The sequence below is a fragment of the Lepisosteus platostomus genome, chromosome 4, assembly GCF_059453375.1.
Source record: "Lepisosteus platostomus isolate fLepPlt1 chromosome 4, fLepPlt1.hap1, whole genome shotgun sequence".
In the NCBI taxonomy this organism is placed as follows: domain Eukaryota; kingdom Metazoa; phylum Chordata; class Actinopteri; order Semionotiformes; family Lepisosteidae; genus Lepisosteus; species Lepisosteus platostomus.
This window is the reverse complement of record NC_142614.1, coordinates 24501297-24525501: the sequence shown is the minus strand read 5'-3', so window position 1 is coordinate 24525501 and position 24205 is coordinate 24501297. Positions and strand designations below refer to the sequence as shown.

The following is a 24205-nucleotide window of genomic DNA, read 5'->3' as shown; positions in this document are numbered from 1 at the left end:
TAAGTGATTTGATGACTTTAATTTTAGGATTATTAAAAAAATAATAATTATAAATGGAAAAAAACGCAATCTCCATTCAGATTGACACAGCAATTAGCAGGTGTCAATGTTGATGGAAACAGAACTGCAATTCAGAAAAGTCTTTTTTTTCCCAGCCATTTCATTTTTTTGGTTTCTACATCATTGTATTTGCACATACTTCAATTAAAAGAGGGACATATAGCATGCCAAATACATCACCCCCAAACATTCACTTCATTTATTGCTGAAAATAGCTAATTTCACAGAAGTATAAATGCACTTTATTTACAGTTCACAATATTTATTATAGAAAATATAAAAGTGGTGAAAACTTCAAACAAGCAGGACAGGGGCATATATTATATATAGGCTATTTTTTATGTATAAATAGACACAGACATTAATTTGCATATTCTCATTCCCTATACTCATTATATAGAGTAAAATGAAAAAAAAGACCCTTAAAAGCACAGTTTCTTAATTCTGACCCCAACAACCGGGCTTTAACAGAGCAACACTGCATCACAGCTATATTTAATCTGAATAAAAAAGATTGCAAGACTGAATTGAGAGGAAACCCAGTTTATATTATTCAGTTGCAAGAAAAAGTTTGTGAACCCCTTGGAATTATCTGGATTAATGCATTAATTACTCACATAAATGTGGTCTGATCTTCAACCAAGTCACAATAATAGACAAACACAATCTGCTTAAACTAATAACAAACAATTGTACTGCTTCTCGTCAGTACTGAACACATCGTTTAAACATTCACAGTTTAGGTTGGAAAAAGCATGTGAACCTCTAGGCTAATGACTTCTCCAAAAGCTAGAGTCAGGTGTTCCAACCAATGAGATGAGATTGGAGGGGTGGGTTGGAGGTGCCCTGCCCTATAAAAAAGGCACACAAAGCTTGGTTACTGACAAAGTCTGTTCTTCTCAAGAAAGAGCTGTTCATGTACGCCATGCCCTGATCAAAAGAAATATCGGAGGACCTTAGAAGGAGAACTGTAGAGATGCATTAAGCTGGAAAAGGCTACAAAAGCATTTCTAAAAGCCAGGGTGTTCATCAACCCACAGTAACACAAACTGTCTACAAATGGAGGAAATTCAGTACTGTTGCTACTCACCTGAAACTTAATAGGAGTTGGGTGACGCAACAAGACAATGACCCAAAACACAGGAGTAAATCAACAAAAGAATACCTTAAACAGAAGAAAATGTGTTCTAGAATGGCCAAGTCAGAGTCCAGACCTCAACCCAACTGAGATGTTGTGGCATGACCTCATGAGCTGTTCACGCAAGGAATCCCAGAAATATCAATGAACTGAAACTGTTTTATGAGGAGGAATGGTCTAAATTTCCTCCTAACCGTTGTGCAAGTCTCATTAGCAGCTACAGGAAACGTTCAGTGGAGGTTATTGCTGCTAAAGGAGGTTCTACCAGTTACTAATTACAAGGGTTCACATGTGTTCAATATTGACAAGAAGTACAATTTTATGTGTTGTTAGTTTAAGCAGATTGTGATTGTCTATTATTGCGACTTAGTTGAAGATCAGACCACATTTTAATAAGTAATTAATGCAGACATCCAGGTAATTTCAAAGGGTTCACAAACTTTTGCTTGCAACTGTAGGCTTCACTTTCAGCATTTATATAACAAAGATGTCCTTGCTGTAATCGAGTGAACTGAAGGTGACAATGATTGGAAGATGAAAAAAGGATTACAATTAAAATCTTCTTTAAGTTTTGAATTAAATTATTATTTAAAGAGAGGCTGGGAAAGATGACTATAAACAGGCTGCTCAAATCTGGAAGGTCCCAATGGATGCGATATACCAGAGAGAAAAAAATACAAACAGAATTAGAGATGAAGAAAATACATTCGATAAAAGAGAGCCAAAATGGGAAAGATATGTAGGTTTCCAACTAATTTAGAAGCAAGAAAGAAACTGCAGATACATTTCATACAGTACGTTCTGGTATTTTTATTCCCCTCTTGACAAGCAGCTGCAATAAATATGTATCCTCTTCAATTTTTCTTATACTCCACAACGCTGAATGTAACAAACAATCCTGTCATACATTCTGTTTCTGTCGATTAAGACGCTTGCCCGAGCTCTATGATCCAAGCACTGTGGGTCTGAACCAGTTATTTCACTAGCTGACTGTGACTGGGATTCACTATTGCAGCACCCATTTGCCTCAGCACTACCTAAGGCTCTTCTCAATCTGGGCAACAGCGCCCCCCGTGGCTTCCCAGGCCCTTGCAGGGTTGCCGTACTACGGCAGAGAGATGTACCTGTCCTCAAACAGGCACTACGAAGCCTGTGATGTGTTCAAGGGTGAGTAACGGTGGGAGTGTCATTGGCGTCAGACCACACTTCCTTATGCTCCCCCACGTGCAATTACTGGGCTCGTAATTCTGAGTCAAGATGTGCTAAACATCTCTCCAACATTTACAGCAGCACCACACATTTAATAGGACAAGAGCAAAAAAAAAAATCCAACCAGCTGATACAGGTGATAGATTACTCCTTCATCAGTTTTCTTGTTCCATAAAGATGACCAGTCATCACAAATTAGGAGCCAGAATACTTCCACAACCTCTAGTTAAGCACTGAGAAAACTTACCCACAGTGGCTCTAATCAGTGGGGATGAATCACCTATGTTCTGCAGACACTCATTTTTAATGAAGTCTGACACTCCGTTGGGGAAGTTGTGAAAATGGGCTTTGACGTTGTTTTTCAGAATCAGACCACTCAGGGACCTTGTGGGCTCATCTGTGAACAAAAGTAGAAGAGAACAATATATCTTCAGGTATTGAGAAAACAGCACACCTGCCTCAATCAAATATAAATGACAGTCCCTGGCTGCAATTCATTTACATTATTACTACAAGCTGTTTTTTGATTGCAAACGTCTGTGAAATCCTTCCTTTCAGAATATTGTAAATAAAGCAGGTACTAGATAACTGAAATGTCAGGGTCTGGCTATAAATATTATTTAACCTCCCTAAGGCAGAACAACCTGAAAATTAAAATCAGCTAATGTTTTAGCAAGCAGCTGTGCAAAGGGGAATTAGAATGGTTTTAGTACAATCACACTGATCCCCAGCTGGATGAGGTATAACAACAGTTTCCACTCAATGGATTTGATAGCAAGATGTCTCTTATCTTGCTCCAGAATAAACTAATACAATGGTCAATGACCAGCTTAATTTCTCTTCTGGACAACGAGAACATCATCGTCATCTGCATTTGCAACTAACCAGATGTGTAAAACATGTCAATACTGCAATTACAAAACCACCAAAATAATCGCCAAAAATCTTTTTTATGCAGTTGGTTCAATTCCCCCCCCCCCAAAAAAAACTCAAGAGTCACACAAACAAGGAGAAAATGTCTGGCATGACCATTTTATATATCTGCTTTCCAAGGCTTTTCCTTGATTGAAAAGGAATAGGACTCTACAGTAACAAAATACAACCTAACAGTCTGTGAGTAACACGCCCTTTTGGTGACAAAGCAGGCACTGTAAACTGCACAAAGGACTTAAGATTCACTGCAGTAATACGCATCTCCTTTGAATATTTTATTACCTGATACCAAGTTACAACCAAGGATTTAGTACTGTTCCTTCAAAAATAAAAAGCTCTACACAACAGCCAGACATGAATCTCTGATGCATCCTTTTGTCTATCTGCCCAGCTATGTGCACTGTATTTTAAAACAAAGAAACCTTCCACAGGGTGCTGTAACATCAAAGAGCCAGACACTATGCAGAGAACGCTGACAATCTTAAATTAGCACTGAAGCAGTGGCATTTGAGCCGTCTCAAATGGCGGCAATTGTAAGAGCTTTCTTGGTACAGCTCCTAAAACCTTTATTTACTCAAAAAACAACCATCTGAAAACACTTATATCTTATAGCAAAACTGAAATATTACTAATGATGCATGAAAAGCTGGGAGGTTAGGCATTGCATATTAATGTCCAGCCCTGCACGTCTGTTTTTTAAGCATCCAAGCATCTCTTACAGAACAGAAAAACACATTTCTTCATTCTCCATTCTTCAGTGCATTCTAAATTTAATATTTAAAATAAAGGGTTGCTTTAGATAAAGGAAACAAAAGGAATTACCCAGTCAGGATAGGAAAATGAACTGACCTTGTGTATTTCACATCTTTTTACCAAGATAAATATGGTTCGCAGCAAATTGCAAAATGTTATCTATACTCTTTCAACTATTGCTGCTGAATGCAAATCCAGCCTATCTGGAGCTAAATGCAGCAGGAAGCTTTTCAGGAGGCAGCAAAACAACTCCTTTGAGAAAATGCATTACATTTCTCAAGTGAATAAAAACTGTTTGTTTGCTGTTATCTCCTTGTGGTTTCTAACATGATGAGCTAAAGAGAAATGTAGTTTTTACTGAACACAAAATTATGTATTTTTTTAAATACCACCGTAATCTGGAATATTTTTTTGTGATGGGATATATACAGAAAACGGAGGGAAGACCACAAAGCCAGCCTGGTAATGAACAACACACTTTCAATTGTTTTTAACAGAAAAGCATAAAGGCTGTAAATAAGTTCTGAATGTATTTAAATCAGATGAAGGCCTCAAACAGTTGTGGAAGGATGGAAACAGCTACACAACCATGTTGTTGGAGCCAATACCCCAGCTTTTCTAAAAAAAAAAACAGCTGGATGAGCTGAATGGGTCAAATGGCCTCCTATTGTTTGTAGTCTTATGTTCTCGAAAGGCCAAAATCAAAGTATTCATGCACAGAGAAATCCATAAGTAAATATATATATATTTTCTGCATATTTCCAAGATGAAACAACACAACAAAAACATGCGACCTTCACTTTGCTGTAACTCTGTATACTTACGGTACTGGAGTCTAAATGACTCTTTAAAAACAGAAGAGTCCAAATTCATTAGAGCACCTGAAGGTTTTAAAAATCAGTAAATTACAACATTGATCAATAAAAGACTCCTCTTACATCAAAGAGTCAATTGAAAATTAAAACAAGCTTGCTGTTACTTCAAAACTTGTGGGGCACTATCTTATGATTATTTTCTAAGAAATCAAAAAAGGCAGAAGTAAGAACTGCAGCCCTAATGCTAATCTGTGTGATACTTTTAATTCAGCCTATTCCCACTGGCCGGTAAAGTTCTTATTTTTAGTTTGCCACACAGGTTCAGTTCAGAATGCAGTTCGGACATCACTGGTTCCAGTTAAGGCATTTCCACAAGTCAACCGTCTTGGCTTCCCAAAACTATGGTACACAAAAATGACCAAGCGCCACCAAAGTGAGGACAGCTGGATGCCTTCTTGAGCACCAATGATCCTAAGACCTGTCTGGTGCCTGACAGCAAGAGACCTCCAACACTGGAGGACCCACAGTGTTTGCAACGGGCAACACCTCTAACCAGTTTGTGTTTATGTAGGAAAGCCCTCCTAGTCTACCTTCTCCTTGTGCTGGTACGAGGTTCGTACTGGGGAGCCCAGCTCATGAACAACACATTTCAAACTGGGAGGGTATGTGATGACAAACAACCAGTGAGACTTAATTTAAGCAAATTATCTATTTTATCTCAGAGAACTACAGAACTCCCGTCTTCAGGCAACCAAAAGCATGTGACATCCATATGGCGGTCACCTTAGGCTAGAGATGAAGGAAAGCTTGTTGTGACCACAGGATTCGTCTAATCAGCGAGATGAAGAGACTTTGCTGGCTATGGTGATGGCAGTCCCTTGCCTTTTCCCTCAATTTGCGCTTTGTTTATTACTCATTTTTCTATAATCAACAGAGCCAACAAACTAAAATTACAGCCAATTTTATGTTTAGAAGAAAACATAGCATCACCAAATGGGAAGTCCAGCTGTCAAGTGACACTTTCGCCATCCACTGACCTCTATGAGCAAATTGTTCATGGTGAATTACGTTATTTATGCCACATGATAAGAAAAATGTCCAATAAGACAAAGCAATTGTGTCTCGCTAAGCAATTTAAAGTAAAATTATGTGACAATGTTTTTAAACAGATAGATTTAAAAAACCATTTAATCTAAAAATTGTAAGAAGATACCAATTAGGGAACAGTGTAAATTTTATGGAAGATGTACTGAAATACATCTCCTTAATCTACAAAGATCTGATCCACTGTCAAAAACTGCAGCAACAAAAACTTTTATAATTTTATAATCACCCAAGTATTTTTTAATATAGCTATCTGATTGACAATTAAGATCTATTGGTAACAAGCAAGACTTAATAAAAAAAAACAAAAGTAACTGAATCATTTGAAAAGCTGGGAAATCCTGAAAGAAATGTACAGTATTTGTTTTTCTATAATGAAGAGAATACCCCAAGCGTCTAAACCCAACCTCATCAACAAATGCCAACACTGATCCAGAGCCCAGTTCTAACCAAAGGTCACAGCGAAAACAATGAATGAAATGGCTTTTCCAAAATAAAAAAATCTCAGCTGCAGGGTGAACAGTGGCTGAGGTCGCTAAGCCAGGCTACCAGATGTCTGTTTTGCACAATTAAAATCCCCATCAGGAATGAAATCCATTTCAGAGCCACTGATCCTGCAGTCTAGATTTTAAAACTGAGAACACACAAAGAAACAAACCAGGCCTCTGAGTACACACATATGCATTAGTATTATATCTTGAACTACAACTGAAACAGAAAAAAAAACAAAAGCAAAGAAATGAGCAAATGAAGCAAAACACTGCCTTAGCGATGCAATAGCAATGCAATATAGAGTAAAAACCAAGGTAACAATGCAATAGCGACGCAATATAGAGTAAAAACCAAGGTTACTGGCAAGTGCTCTGGGATCACTTATTACAGCGAACAGCTACCCTATGCTTCACCAGAACAATAAATTATTCTGTCAATCAAAAAAGAAAAAAAAGACCGGGATTCTCCTCCACCTTTCTCCCAGGGCAGGGACCAGTTGTTGAACTGTTTGCGATGCCAAAATGCAAAGGTCATCTCAGACGCAGGCAATGAAGGTGACATCCTTTAACCTGACAGGTCACTCCATTCTTTCAATTCCTTTGTCTTTGAGGAAGGCGTAGACTGCCTGCTTCAGTGAGAGCCAAGAGACATATGTTTAAATACCTCAGTTTAATGCTAACCGGTAGAAGCAAGAACCACCCTAAAGGCCTGAGCAGTAACACTGGCGTTGAAACAGCCCTTCTCGGATAATCTCCCTCTGTTGCCTTTAAGCCACCAGAGCTGGCATCTCCGTCAAGCCTCCATCACTTGACATGGGGAGGAACAGTGCGACAGATATCCAAGGTGCCCAGATGCAAAAAGACAAATCACACGATTCACATTCATGTGGGGTGGACCTCCAACCTCAAGTGCTGCCTTCATTGGTCATTATGAGATCTAGCGACAACTCTTCAGCAGACACTCTGGGGTTCTGCATCAGCTGAAGGTCTGCTCGTGTGACCGACGATGACCTTCACTTCGACATCTGCAAACATCTCACATCAACTGGGAACGCTCCCAAGATCGCTGGATCACGCCTTGGAAAGTTCACATGCCACGGGGTTTTTTTTAAAACGGCCCGCCGCCGTCACAGCGCAGGCTGGCCACATGACAGAAATGGATCAACATCTTACGGTCATGATGAGTATCAATTTATGAGCTGTTGTCTTTGCATTAGATCCCGTATCCTCCTTTGACGCCTAGAAATTTCTACGCTCAGCTGCTAAGTCCAAAGATATTTATTCCATCAATGCTTTTCTATAATTTAAATTCCTTGCTATTAAACAAAGCAAACAGTACAAAGCACACATACAACATCAATAACAGTAAGATTTCCTAGAACATATAATGAACACAGTTGGTGGCAGTTTGGCTCTGCCCAGTGCAAAGTAGTTTTAAGGAACTTGGCGGTACTCAATAAAAGCAAATGCAGGAACCCACCTGCATTTTTTAGGAGTTAATTACATGCTTACATTAAATGGAACATCGTGAACAAAGATGGCTGTCTCAGCCCAGACTACAATTAGATTTGAACTTAAGATACTTTTGTTTTAAAGCCCAATTAAACTCAACATGCAGCACACAGGCAGATGTTAGACAAATGAGATCAACTGACTTTCTCATAGCAATCAGGTGGTATGATGCAGTTATTAAAACCACCACACCTGAAATCTTGTTATACTTGGTAAAAACAAGGAGGTTACCATGTAACCAAAGTACTAAAATTGTGATTGTCTGTTAAAGAAGAATAAGAACTTTCAGTTGATATTACACAATTATATGTGATCCAGATGTTTTATTTGGCTTCTTCTTTCTGTGCACTGCTGCTTGAAACTCCAGGAAATGTGACAAACAATATGTAAAAAGCAGCTCCTATATCTAGGGATCAAAGTACAAGACATTTATAACAGAATTATACATACCGATTATGAAGTCTAAGGGTTTAAATAACAGCTTGCAACATTTAAGATTTATAACAAGTGGTTTGTCAAGTACCGTTGAAGAAATATGCATCACTTAATCTACCATACAAAATCAAACAAAGGTTCAAATATAAACATAAATTAACTCCTGCAACTCTTCCTGAACCAAATAAAGACGTCACTGACTAAGTTCCTAATTATTTTTAGAAGCCATCAATGGATCCATTATGAAAATATTTACCACACTGACATTTCTGACACTAAGGAAATCAAATGCAGTTCTTAGAAAACTACACTGATCTTCAACTGTACCTTAAAAAAAGCTCTGCATGTCAAGTTTTGTTGCACTGTGGATTTTTGATCAACATAAAACCATTCCTTTCACCGATAATCTGCATCGAGCCTCTCTTGATCAGAGTCCTTGTAATTTCATTATTGCTGCATATGTGCAATTTGAACAGTTTTACTAATAGAGATATCTAACATTTATAGAGAGAGAGTGAAATTTAAATGATTAATCAACAGGTCAGAGTATGTCTGACAATACTCTAACCCAGCAAACCATTTTTAGGGCTAAACACCCGGAGTAAACTGCAGAACTACTAAAAATACTGTATTGTGTGAAACAAGTTAACATTCACAAGAAAACCACATCAACCAAAAACCTTCTTCCTTACCTTCCGATTTTAACTTTGTGAGGACAAAAATCAAGTAGTTGTTGAAGTCAGGATATTGGTTTAGTTGCTCAAGTTTCTGAAAAATCAGTAAGGTTAAGGAGAACAGTGTAATAAGGATAACATTCCACTTAAAACACTGTAGGAAAACAAGCAAAACTTAGAACAGGGAACAATTGTTTTACACAAATGCTTATAGAACACTGAAGGTGATACTCTAAGCTTTTTTTGAGAAACAGATGGATGAGATCCTCAGATCAATTAGCTAGAAACAGGCCATTCAGCTCCAGTAGCTCATTTTGGATTTCTTAAGTTCTTACAAGTCAAGAGAGGTATCATTTTACATGTTGTGGTAACGCTACTGCATGTGAATTAAAGGACCTCAACAACGCTAATTTCTAATACCGGATTTCTACATTAGCAGATAACTTAAAGGTGGCAGTGCATTTACCGGACAGCATTCCTATAAAATCATCTTCCGACAGTATTTTTAGAGAGCAGATGATCAGATCTTTAGAGAGAGCAAGGTATCTCTAAGCAGGAAAAGCTAAATGTAAGCAAGAGGTAAAATTAGCAACAAATCCACAAAGCAACACTGGTTCCCCTAAGGCTTATGTTTAACACAGGCAATATTTTTATAACTACAGCTTCAGGAAATAAATTAAAAATACAACAATTAAGTTGTTATCTATTCACCAGGAAAGATGCATGAATATACATACACACATCACAACAGGGGTTAAAAGGCCAAACTAGTTACAACTATAAACCAGTATAATACAAACCCAACTAATGCTTTCAAGCTAAATGTAATGCAACATAAAATATGCCTACATAAAATCAAATACAGACTGCAGGCAAACCATTCATGACTTGCTAATATTACTTACGGTTTGTCAAACAAGTAAATTGAACCGAGTTATGCAAAGTACTCGTCATATGAACAATGTCACATCAACACTTAACTGCAGCAAATAAGACTTTGAACAAGTGCAAAAAATAACTTTACATGAACAAGAAACCATTCCAAAGGCCACAAGTAACTTCTAAAGGCATATCTCAAATTAGAATTAAAACAAGACCATAGCTTTGCTATATCTTTGGTGGTCACAGCTTATATCGCGTATCAACTGGCAGACTGTTTTTAGGTCTTATGCACTATTTCTATCTTAATAGCTAATCTTCAGTTCACAAAAACACAGACATAAAGAAGGCTGCAGAGATATGAGCTAAGAAGTCAAAACTAACACCATATGGTAGTCTGGTTAATGTTTATACAGCTGTTAAAAAATAAAACTGATTTAATTACCATTGTAAGATGGATACTAAGCTATTTATTTCAATTGAACACCCAGCTATATTTCTTGCTTTGTCAAAAGAATCATATACCTGTAGACCATCCAAATTAGCAACCTCCTCCTCAGCAATCTCAAAAACATCAACTGTGCATGGGACTTTGTTTTTAAGATGTAACAACTTCATAAAGATGGGAGGTGACACAGCATACTCTTATTACCACATTATAGTAAGGAATATTAACCCCCACCCCACAAAAAAAATCAATAACTTAAAGGAATATTTGATCATTTAAACAAGAACATGATCACAGATCAGAAGTTCCCTTCAAACAGAATTTCTAGATCTCTTTAAATTTTTAACAGGTGAACGTTGCAGCAAAGGGAGGTCGAGTTAAAGCTTAGTTGGAAGAATTTAATACTTCTCCCAAGTGAAGTTTGTTTAACTTAGACCGAGGACACCTGGTAGATTCCAGACCCTGAGGACTGGTCTTTTCACTCCTGATATAGACGACAGTGGCCGTATCTCTGTAGAGCCGGTGCACAGAAAGACCCCCCCAGCAGCGATTTACCTTCGATTCACAAAGTTCTCAATAATAGGCAATGAGCTGAAAACCGTGACTCGAGTGCAACAAAATCCTGAGCCAAGTAGTTTTCCGAACCAGAACGCTGTGTATACACTGTAAAAATCAGTCTGGAACTGATTTTTTCCCCCCAGAATTTATGTATTAAGGGCATACACTAAATATCTTAATACTGTACAATTGCTTAACCAGATCACTGACCCAGTGCACGAGGTCAACAATTTTTTTAACACAAGAGGCGTCTTTTATGAACGTATTCCCTAAACCACCTCTCACCATTTTCTTTATTTTTATTTCGTTATTGGGTCACAATTTCATGCCCGATCATGTAAACGGTATCCTCATATTCCCCCCTTACCAAGAAAAATGAATTTTATCAAGTATTTCCACTCAAAGGATTAAACATTTAGCATCCCAGTTATGCACTGGAAGACGAGTGATGGAGATAGATGAACTCGCTGCAAATGACGCTGGTGATAAGCTTTTTAAACAACGTTTAAGAAGGCGCATATAAAAACGCAATCTAGCATGTTTACGTAAAGACAAATTCTCGACTTTTCGTTGCTATACAAAAGGTTATTTCCCTTGCCTTATAGATACAGCCAGCCAATGTAAAACAATGCGACCGCAGTTTAGCAGGTCTATTTTTTATTCCCAGTTAAGTACATGTTATTAAACTGCACAACTCTGGTGCGAGTGCTTCTAATACGGTATATTGTCCGCCAAGAAAACGAAATGCTGTCATCGACACCCGTATTACACATAGGGCACATTTGGTCTTTCTTTACATTCTGTAGCACATGCACGTACTCCAGTTTACCCGCACATGTATTTTAAACGTGCATTAAAGCTTTTCTTAATCCAGACTGTGACAAATGGCAATATTTGGGGCATTAGTATATAATCACGGAAACATGAATCAAAACAAGTTACAAAATAAAGCGAATTGGCAACCAGTACTTATACTGAGCTATGTATTGTTTACCCCCACCCCCAACAAAAAAATCTCCCAAGTCGAGAAAAACTGATCATCTTCCAAAACCATAAAATGGTGAAGACAAAAGGGATAACCAACTTTATATAATGGTTCACAAAAGAGCTCGATAGTGAATGACTCGTCAATGGCAAGTATAAAAGTGTGGTTTAATTCTCCATCCCGCTTGTTAACGAAACCTCAAATTATATATCCAGCACAGCATAAACACCGCAAATCTTATCCGATGGGCCCATTTTATGATGCTATTCTTAAAAGGATACTTGTTGGACGGATCTCTGCGTCGTTGTATCCGGAGACTGAGACTCTTTCAGAAGCTGTAAAATTTGTTGAAGTCCTTGCTCGTCTGGTTTCCACTCATACTCCATCTTGGTTTGCTGCAATGAGATCAGACACAGAATGAAATTCGGGATTAAAATACTGCCGATGACCTTCATCAGAAAAGAAATCGCACGTTTACTGCCGCAAAGCACTGTAGGATACTGTATAGGAAGGGTGTTTGCAAGCTAATCACCCACCTGTGTGTTTTTATTGTCTTTTTCGAAAAAGGGGGTCTGACAGAAATGGGCCTCACAACGCAGGAACATTCACTTTTGTAAAAAGATCAGTACAGACGGAGTCATGGCGCATTTACAATCCTGCCCCGAAACAACAGCCTGTTCCCGCAAGGTCCTAGTGCTCGTCTAATTATGTGTATCTTGGCACCACTTCAAGACTAACCAGGAGGATGCAATAATGGGAAATCGTGCTGAAACCTTCACAGCAGGATTTTAACAAAGCGGAAGTAGCTACACGATTCTTAATGGCATTTATTTGTTTAGCGTTCAGGTAGCCCCAAAGCCATTTTGTGCCATGTGTGTTGAATAGCAGGGAAAGGTCTACGATAACAGTTTTACACACATAGTCCCTCGTTTGCTGTCAATTATAAAATGGGTAACGGCAAACAAAAAAGATAACCATATTCTATACGTAAACGAAAACGTGAAAATGTAACATGTAGGGCTGTGAATAACAATTACAGTAAGTGCGAAATTACCTGATTAAATTAAAGGCTGAAGAAAGTAAATTAATTGTTAAACAAAACGGATAAAGAAAAGTCAATGTTAAAGCAAAAGCTTTAATTTTAACGAAATTAAACAATTTTCATGGTATGAACAATGCATATACAGGCAGGTTTACATTTAATTTCCCCATACATTTAATATACATTCAAATAATAGCCGATTATAGTGTAGAATGGAGCAAAGAGACAAAATGAAGACCTTATAAATGCAACAAATATCTCGGGAAATCAATTCATCATATGGGGGGTGAGAGCCTTCCATCTGCTATTTCATTAAGGACATGAACATTCAAATTTATTAAACACTATGATCAAATATTCCATTTCATGTAAATTCACTTATTTTTTATATTTACACATTTGTAGATAAACTTGACTTAATATTCTCCTTGCCTGCATATTTCTAAAGGATTTAAATAAATAAATTTAAACATAAGTCAAATAAAGCATGCAAAGACCCGATGCTGTGGAAGAAATTGTAAAGTACAAACTTTCCTCTATAATGATAAGAGATGCTGTTCTAAAGCATTAGAATAGATTTATGGTGCATCTTGATGTAGGCTTTTAATGAATTGAGGTTTTTATTGCTTGACAGAATCACTTTTTTATATTGGGTTAAAAATAGCTCTTTATTAGCACTACAGTTTATTATGAATCTCAAGGACAGGCCTATTGCCAGCAACTTATGCTATGTCCCTAGATTTACAAGAGGTATCAAATCGTGATTAAATAAGTGGTGAGTCAAAAACAGGACGAGACAATATAGTATCCATAGTCAACATACTGAAACAAAGACAGAAGGCTGTATCAATACAAATACAGGCTAAACTAGTCAGTGTCACTCATTATAACCAGCAACATTCATTGCATTCAAAGGCAAGCAGATAAGCACATTTCTATGGTGTATGGTCACTCTGTCCAGCTTATTCCGTTTGTGGTAACCGATGGGATTAATCAAACTGGTTAAATGAATAATAATAATAATTGCTTACATTTAAATAGCACTTTTCCGGACACTCCAATCAAAGCGCTTTACAGGTATTGGGGACTCCCCTCCACCACCACCAATGTGCAGCATCCACCTGGATGATGCGACGGCAGCCATAGTGCGCCAGAACGCTCACCACACATCAGCTATCAGTGGGGAGGAGAATAGAGTAATGAAGCCACTTCACAGATAGGTATTATTAGGAGGCCATGATTGATAAAAGCCAATGGGAAATACTGTTTTCAAGAAATGCCCTGGGATTTTTAATGACCACAGAGAGTCAGGACCACAGGGTGAACTGGCCCCTCTAATACCTCTTGTAGCAGCGACCTTAAGTTTTCCCAGGAGGTCTCCCATCCAGGTACACACATGCTGAGCTTCAGTGGGATACCAGTTGTGAGCTGCAGGGTGATATGGCTGGTAGTGTAAAAATGACTATGATTTAGGATGAATCAAGTATTGTACTGTATATGAAAAAGAGCCTTCTTATGTAGTTGAGGACATTTAATTGTATTTTCAACAAAAATAAAATTGACTAAATTCAAAATATAAACACTACAAAATGTTTATGTTTAATTTACAGAAACATTAAAAACAAGTTCTTAACTTATTATACTTCTGAGAATTATAATATTATTGGCATTAGCAAGAAAGAAGCAATTCAAGATGTATCTGATTGAAAAGAGACATATACATATCGGGCTGTGGTACTATTTATAATGTTAGAACTGCTGTGCTTAAAATAATTTAAACTAAAGAGATGACCTGTGTATGAAACTGATGGTTACAAATGTTAAAGGATGCAAGGCAGGTTTTGTTCCAGCTAATCCTTAATTATTTAAGTGATTGTCAGCAGAAGGGCCAAGTACGTAATTGCAGGTCAATTAAGTGAATAAAGAACCTATTTGATCAAGATCCTGCTGCTGGACAGAATGGAGTGCCAGACTTGCATATCCTTACAATATGATTTCTGCAGTAATATGAGCAAAAGTCAGCATGGCGACTGGCAAAATGACAGCATGATGAGCCCATAAAATCAGGATGTTCATATTAAACATTGCACAACACTGCACTGCTCGTGACTCAGAAACCTCCAATGCCCACTGCCCTGCTAACCCCAACTATTTCTGGAGAAAAAGATACAGTATGCATTAATGAGCTTCAATGTGTAATGAAATATAAAACGTTTAATTTGATAGCCAAGTCACAAAACCTTATATAATAACAGAGGTCTATTCGGAAGCACCAAAGTTGTGGCCGTTTTGGGCAGCAGGGGTTAGGATTCAAAGTTGTGGGTTCAGATCCGAGGAATGTGAACAAAGTACTTCACCTGAATTGTTCCATTAAAATAGCCAGCTGTGTGAATGAGTGGCTAAATAAGCTGCTTTGGATAAAAGCATCAAAATAAATGAGTAATTTATATGAAGGTCTCTACCACAGATGCAGTGATGGTGTGCAGAATACAGAGGATGTTCGAAAATCCTTTCTTTACACAGTATTGTAGCTGTCTAAGTCTTGTTTTTGATTTGTTCTGTTTTTTTAAAATTCAAACTTATAAAAACTGGTTCAGGGACAAAGGTTATACTTAACATTACACATATTATCCAGTCAGAAGCTATTCCAAGAAGCGCATATATATATATACTATATATGATTACATTTAATCAAGCTGTAGGGATGTGGTATATTAAAATGAATCCAAGCTCCTAAGTCAAATATAGTAAAAGTACCCTTGGCTTAGTATAAAGATGCCTTCTAATAGGCCAAACAAGCAAAGAAGGAAAACCCTTTCTGTTTAACAACAACTACATGACATCCATGCAATCAGATACAGATAAAAACAGATACAAAATTACAAATTAAATAGTAAAGTACCCAACAATTGTGGTATTTGTGCTAGTCAGTATCCATTTCACCTTCTCAAAGGAATCGTTTTAAAGAGTTCTAATTATATTCTTAATGATTGCTTTTAAAGGTGCTTCATATAATTACCATCATCACCAGAGGAGATTTTTAGAATCTAATTCACAGTACTTCACAATGATTAGTTTTGCCATTTAAATATCAGTGACTTTTCAGGCGTATACATTATTGACTAAACCATAGGAAAGGGGGAATAATCTTTTATACTTTTGCATTAAATTTAAACGTCATACATGGTTCTTAGTAAGCATTGGTCTTTTAACTACCCAGATCAGGATATAAACAGTAATCATTCCACATTGACTGACCATACAATGACTAAGGAAAGATCCGTCACTGAGGCTGAAATATTCCACAGATATAAATGGGATACAGACATAGACAAATGTTTGGAGCAATGAAATTCAATATTAGAAAATATTGAACCCATGTACTGCTCAACTGACATAATGCAAGAAATGTGATGAAAAGCAATGAAAAGGGTAAAGAGCAGGTTTTCTTCTACAATATATATTGTATTTACAGCAAGGGTATAAAACTGAAATTCATATTTTGCTGATTTTGTACAATGCCTTATCATCATCATAAAAATCATAAATATCTTATTGATGTTTTAACGGAACAGTAACTATTTTTGGTGCTCAAAAGACATGAGTTATGATGAAAAATTGTTAAGAGCTCAAACATTTTAGTCCTTGTAGTGGAAAATGACAGAGAACTTGATCAAAGTCTTCTACATTTTTGAATATGAGGACACAAGGTTAGTTCCAAGCATTTTCTCAAACTTGCTTCATTCTAGCAGAATGAGATGGACAAACATTAATTACACTTAGTAATTAAGTAAAACATGATTCAGAACTTCAATGTGGAAAAATCTTTTGATTGTACAAAGTTGTTAATGATTTGGGTAGGTTCCAAGTCTCTGAATCTGACTCACTGAAACTGTTGAAACTGAGGGAGTTATTGTAATATACAGAGGTGCTAAAACACATACATTAGGTATTGGAACTGATAGCATTTGTTATGGGTTCAATACTCAATTGTTTGCATTTTTGATGCCTCTCAATAACATAACGTTTTACTCATAAGAAGCTCAACAATAAACAGCTTTTTTATAAGACAAATACTAAGATTTAATAGGAAGTTCAAATATTATTAAGACAAATGTGGAGAACTGTATATCACAGAGATGACTTTGAATAAGAAATTTAGAATAAGAATAAGATAATTATTCTTAATTATCCTTATTTAAATGATTGTTTTCTAATCTTATTTTCCAAACCTTGGCATCCATATCTGCCACACTTATTGAAGAAGCACACACTGTATACAGTTTTCATTAATATATATAATTATATTATCTTGAACAGCTATTTGGTAATCATCCATGCATTATATTGGATGTGGGATTGAAGTGCTGCATAATCCAAGTCTAGCGTATTTAAAGCTTTGCCTCAAGCATAAATAAATGGTAATAATTTGACAGCGGCTCATCAAAACCTTGTTGACTCATAAATATTACAAAGGGTTCAATTTACCATAGAGTGCAGGGGCATAATCAAATTTACTAACAAGAACTATAATAATCCTACATAGATAGTCACAATGGTATATTTGTGGTAAAGCAACTTATCATGTTTCAGGTTTCTTCTGCCTATTCATTTACATTTAATGCTGAATCCAGGACCTCATTATGATTAAACAGCAATGACTTTGAGTTATAAAACAACAACACCATGACAATGTTTTTATCCAGGTGCTGTTTCACCTCTGTGTACAAAATGTCTCCTTCTGAGTAGGAGGTCCCTTGCCATCTTTTTTACTTACAAAATGTGACTCACTCCATTCTGTCTTACATGGTGTTCTCCATATTTTGGATGCTGTGGGGAAAACAACAGGTCAAAACAAATATGAAACCTCATAAATGTACAGTAGGCATTGTACTTTGTCATACCACAGAGGTCTATTTCCTGTGAAACAGGCTTGCCAAAGTCTGAGTGCTTTCTGCTCGATATAAAAACCCTTTAAGACCATCTATTTATGACATATTTATGAACTAATGATAATTGGCTTTTAGTTGCCCCCTTTGGTTTCTATTTCAGTTGGTGAGAGAATAAAGAAATATCACTTGAGTGAATCTGCCTCTAATCATTATTACTTCTAAGTGCATTTAATTGAAGTAATGTGATGCCTTATGTGTTCCATTCCTTATTATAAACAGAAAAGGCTCACTTTCAAACCTGTAAATCAATATACTTTATCAATTAGCATTTCTGTAATCTGGTGTTCAAAGGCTTCTCCACTGCTGGTCTCTTTTTGAGAAAGCATACAGTTTCAGTGGTCACAGAAATTCAGACTGTTTTTAAAATGGATTTCACTCAATACCTGCTCACTATAACATTTATAACACTAGAAGCAGACCATTTTTTAAAACATATTAATAGTGTATATGTTTCTGAAACAGACTATCTCGTAAATATCACTTTCATTATTTTAAATATTCAGTGCAAATTTAAAAATGAAAACAATAAATCATACTGTCTACTTTTGTGTACCATAATGGGTATGCCATTGGACTCATACCTGACAGGTTGGAAATGATAGAAAATTGCTTCTTTGATAATGCTAATGCATGCTACTTTACACTTTACAGGGAGCTGTGGGTTTCTGGGACAGTCTTCCTGCCAGGTGGTGGAGACCATAAATTCTGGGCTCCTTCAGTGGATGAAATAATGGGTAGACTAATCTAGCAAACAAGCAAGATGGGCTAAACAGGTCCCTCTTATTTTAAGCCTTTCTCATGTTTTTTACATTACAGATATTGAATTTTAAAGATATTATTTCAGCACTTTCCTTTGCTATTCAGACTTTTGGGTCTCGGAGAGACACAAAGCACATTCATACTTGGGTGGAACACTACTGTAGAAGATTCCATATCCTCCCATGGTTAGATTAAAATGGAAAATATCTGCCTTATCCAGGTGCATTTAATGTTTCAGCTTATCATCTTGCAAGACTAGAGACATTTGAGAAGCCCTACACAACCTCTTAACATGTTGTCATTATTGCTACTGGGATCTGTGAATCTGAGGCACCTGAATCTAAAAAAATATATTTATGATTCCCATCAAAACCAGTGTTTCATTTTTTAAAAACCCATCCACATAGTTCTCTGAAGAAGGGTTGTTTTCCTGTTCATTAAAAAAAAACCTTCTACTCCATAAGCATATTAACTCCTGGAAAATGAATATAATTAGCACTGATTTATTTTTAAATTACACCACAAATGTCAAATGGTTGCTAATATTGTTTGTCAATGAATATAAATCCAAAAATCACATTTGCACAATTTTTAGTATTGAAAAGGGCATAGCTGCATATTGAGATGTCAAAAATCAATGCTAAATAATGATTTGCTAATTAACATTGATGTTACAGTATTGCTTGAACACCCCCCACTATAATCTGTAGGCAGAAGGTGTTCAAAGATGCATTACTAACAGCACAGGAAGAAATGTATTCCAAAACGAAATGTAGATCTAAAACACAGAGGTTGCAATACCGAATATACTGATTAAGAAAATGGCTGAGAAAAAGAGCTTCCTGTGCTGGGTAGACACAGAGAATCATTATCACCAGGGAGAAAATGCTTGAAAAGAACTGCCAACAGATATCAAAATAAATTTTAGAAATGCTAAAAGGGGTTTCAGAGGAATGATCTCAGAACGTGTCTCTTATATGCCAACAGAAAAGGAGAATGAGGAACTGTGGATTGTAAGAGACAAAAATGAATTATTACAGAAGATGAACATATATTTAATAATTTATAAATCTAGTCAGAAAGGTAGGCACTAGGAACATAGTACAAAATGAGATGTCATGCACAACTGTTTATAGAATGTTTATAGTTTTGCTAAAAGCAGAGGTTTTGCCAGCAGACCAGAATGCAATAAACAAACTACAAGAAAAGAAAATACTATTCATGTCAAGAGGTCATGAAATCTTTAGATAAAGTAAGGGTTTAAAGATTTTTTTTTTCAGCCAGATCATTTACAATCCAGGATAGTTCCTGCACGTGAGTAAACACCCTGGACAAATGGAAATCAAAGAACATTTGTTTTAAAGAAGCATCGTGACCCCAGGATGTGGTATAAAGTGGAATGCCATAGCAATCAGTTTGATCAGTATAAGATAAATTACTTGTCTTGTCATTGAGGAGGCTGTGTGTTAGTGGTGCTTGCTGGTTGTACTGGGGAGGAGGTACTGATTGATTTGGCTTAAGTGACTCACTGACAGCACTGACAAGTGCCTGGGGTTGCTGTGGTTGCATGATAAACTGAAGAAACCCTGGTGGCTCCTGGCCATTTACAGTATATTTTGGATCTGGACATTTTGGACACAACCCTTGCTCAAACTAGTGATATCTAGACTAGCTGGATCAAATTGCATTTCGGTCATAAATTTATACTAGCTGGAACTTGTAAACAGATTGTCTGGATAGTGTGATACAGCTGATGAAATAAAGTTATCCATTTTTTTCTCTAGTCCACGTGTCAAACTTACAGTATGTTACACATGTGTTTTGAGATTCAACATAGATAATTCTTTCTAATTGCTGTTAAACTGCTGCATCCTAATTTGCACCTTTGTATTGTCTGCTTGAATATTAGCTTACCAAAAAGCTTCCTCATAAATATCAAATATAGTTATACCCTGTTCTAAAGTACAATGTCTTGGAAAAAACTGCAAGTTAATGTACACATTACATAATGAGTTACAGGAAAGAATACAGCTATTGTAAGATGACAGCATTCCTATTTTGTAACTCATATTATTTTTGTGAAACTTGATAAATCACTACACCATTTTGTCCTATTTAATAGATTTCAAAATGCATGGTAATTTTTGCCATTGTATAATACAGCATTATGGAAGATCCAATTACCATTCAAAATGGCTCACTGCCTTAGACAACACTTTAGCTTAAGAGAAAAGAGGAGAGTATGGACACATTGTCTGAAACACGGGCTGTCAAGCCATCTGCTTCTTATGTACAGAGATCTGGGGACTCGAAGAGTAAAGCTTTCATGTTGAACAGCAGCTAATATAAGGCTTACTGATACAGAAACATAGGCAAATGAAGAACAAGTGATTTGGCGGTGCACTATGATCCAAGAAAGCTGCAGGAGATTGAATATCACTAATTAAGCACAGAGCTCTGACACCTTCTAGGATATATTTTACATCTTTTAATTTATATATCAGTTAAAAATGATCAATTAAGAGAAAAAAAATCAAGTGATTCCACCCTTAGCAAAGCTGTTTTCTATAGAAATTAGCATATTGACAAACCTTTTATCATTAAATTAAACTTCTCATAGCCCTTGACTTTGTAAGTAAAATATACTGAGTTTTGAGTAACTACGATTTCCAATAAGTTGCTTTAGCCCTGAAAAGCAGTCTCATACAGTATGTCATTTTTATTCTTGATTGTTTAAATATTAATTGGTCCGTCTGTTCTTCACAAAACAGGATGAAAATAATTTTGGACCACATTTTTTGGTAATTTCCTGTATTAAAATAAGTAATCTACCCTACAGTATTTAACTGTAATTAAATCTAACTATTCAAATTAGTGTTTTGTCAGAACTGGACAGCTGTGATGACATGATCAATTTAGCAGATAATCACACAAATCATCCATCAGACCAGCACAGATGGTAGGATTGTAAAACCTGTAAAATCATTCTTTGTTATCATTTTTCAGCCAAACACTCAGATTTTCAGTTCATATCACAGAAGATACATGTCACACTTATTTTAATTTGAAAACACGTATCACATGGTTCCACTATTTTCAATTGTAATTAGGTATTAATATATTGCAGATGTAATTGATGGTTTTTCCCATCAGTTGTCCAGGAGATTTAGGGTTTTAAATGCCATTTTTAAAATGGTTGCTGTAAAAAATGCAAACTATCCTGATTTGTATTTTCAAAGGACTATTTATATACATGCCACAGAGGAATAGATTAAGTTTTTGCAATTTAATAGCATATCTGCTTAACACAGCCTGTCTGTACAAATAAATAACCTCAAATCATATTTTGTGAAATGTGAGGAAAATAATTACTGCTGTCAATACCGGTTAAAACTTTGGTATCTCGCCAAAGCACAATTACTCTCAAATCATAACACTATAAATCATCTAAAGAAACTAGGAGCCTTACAGTTCTACTGAACTCTGCTCTTGGCCTGCTGCTGTTTAGAATTTGTACATTGCATTCAGGAAAAACAAACTTTTCTGTAAGAGCATCATATTGCATCCTGAGGTGAATTAATTTGCCTCATTATTGTAACATTGCTGATTGAAATATCTGTAATATCACAATACAAATAGCGTGTTACCCATTGCTACAGAACCTTGCTTTCAGAAATATTATATGACATGACATATCCTAGAATGAAGATATCTAGAAGCCTCCCTGCTCCAATTCTTTAAATGTATTATTTTTTATTATTTTATAAATGTATACACATTGTTTTATATGACAGAAAGGTGCCTACATTTACAAATGATATTTAAACGATCGGATCATTTGATCATTTGTGGAATTTCCCTACATTACCCCCACAAATTCTAATCCAGTTCCCCATAGTTGCCGTTGGTCACTGCTCTTTATTCTATTTAAGTGTCTGGTGTTGCCATGGTGACTCCAAAATAGGAATTATTTTTTCTTTATCTTTTCCAATCTTTCAAGCCCCCTAGCCTCTCACAGGATGTAATAGATGGAGACATTTAAGGGAATGGAAATCACAGAAGGTGACTCTGTTATCTTTTTTTAACAGGCGAGGGAAGAATCAGTCAAAATATTCAGCAACTGTTTTGCCCTGACTGTGCCATCACTGAAGTGTAACCATATCATTGGACTGTTTTATTGACTATTTCCACTGATGGCTCAAGTGTACTGAAAAGAGAAGCATAACCCCAAAAATATACAGTACAATAGAGTGCCAAAACTGTTTAAATGTTCACTTTTTTACATTGTCCACATGATAGCAATAAGACACAAAAGTCTGCCGAAAGTACCAGAAATCATACTCTGTAAATCCACTTATTCTTCTATAACTAAAATCCCAGAATGAACTATTGCTTACATTAAAACCATATTACAATGTTTTTCAAATAAATATATAGACTGTTAACTGAAAAGAAAATATAGGTTTAATAATTCCAATATACTGTATCACAAAAATGTAACAGTATCAAAGAACGTGTCCAACTTAATGTTGCTTCTTGTGCTGCCTAATCCTTACAGGTACTGAGGGGTAGAAATCTTATAGTCATAGTTTCATTTTCTACACTTTCAAAATTGTTTTTAAAAGTTAAATATCCTCTTCATTCAGACAGTAGTTTTGATAAAAGCAAAATTCGTTTGCTTTCCCAACGTGGATGAACAATGTATAATTCTTTTACTGTAGTTGCTTTCTGTTTTTGTTTTTAAGTTTTTTGCATTGCTACCAACATTTCTCTGTTAATTGTGGTCTAAGCTCCATTATGTAAAAATACTGTGTCTGTCTTGCATATACAATATAATTTACTGTACAGTAGGTAAACACAACAGGCTGGCTAAAACCAAAAAAGAAATGGCATTTCCAGGCCACATCCTTAATCTCCTCCTTATTTTGTTGTGGCCATTTGCTGCTGTTCACTCGCTGCTAAGAGAGAAGAAGACACCTGAAAGTCTCTCGGTCTCCCATGATGATCAGGACATACTGTATGAAGCAAAGAACTAGGGAAGCATTTTGCACTCTCAGTATACCTGTCTTATTGCATCTACTGGGCATTCACATGCTATTTCGGGGCATAATTACAGCATTCATAATAATCTCAGATCGTAACTAGCTCAGACATAATGGCCTTAATAAAACAACAACAGAAGAGAGCACACAGTATGAATCAGAGTGCAAAAGACTATGTTTCAGCTTAAGACAGTTTAGTAAAGGTGTTAGTACTCTTCATAAATTGTACATACAGTAGCTGTTTTGAAGTATGAATCCTACAGACCATTACACATTTATTTTGTATGTGAAAGGCTAACTTTTATAATAATCATCTTACAATAATAAACTAAACATCCTTAATAATAAATATAGAATATTAGTCCACAGGGTTGGAACAAATGATAATTAAGGCAATATTTCTTAGCAGAGTGGAC

At 36.2% G+C, this 24205-nt stretch overlaps 1 protein-coding gene across 3 annotated transcripts in view; it reads right to left on the bottom strand.

Annotated features, from left to right (window-relative positions):
- tnpo1 (transportin 1) overlaps positions 1–12684 on the bottom strand; it is a 58607-nt gene extending 45923 nt beyond the window's left edge. For all 3 annotated transcript variants that reach the window (XR_015935909.1, XM_088629138.1, XM_088629139.1), the window contains exons 1-4: positions 12531–12684; positions 12276–12389; positions 9143–9218; positions 2655–2804 (exon numbers count right to left, since the gene is read on the bottom strand). Coding sequence is in view for 2 of the 3 variants with exons in the window: in XM_088629138.1 (XP_088485264.1) it covers positions 2655–2804; positions 9143–9218; positions 12276–12389; positions 12531–12599 (409 nt within the window). In the remaining variant the exon portion in view is untranslated. The remainder of the gene's footprint in view (positions 1–2654; positions 2805–9142; positions 9219–12275; positions 12390–12530) is intronic.
- Positions 12685–24205: the final 11521 nt, after the last annotated feature.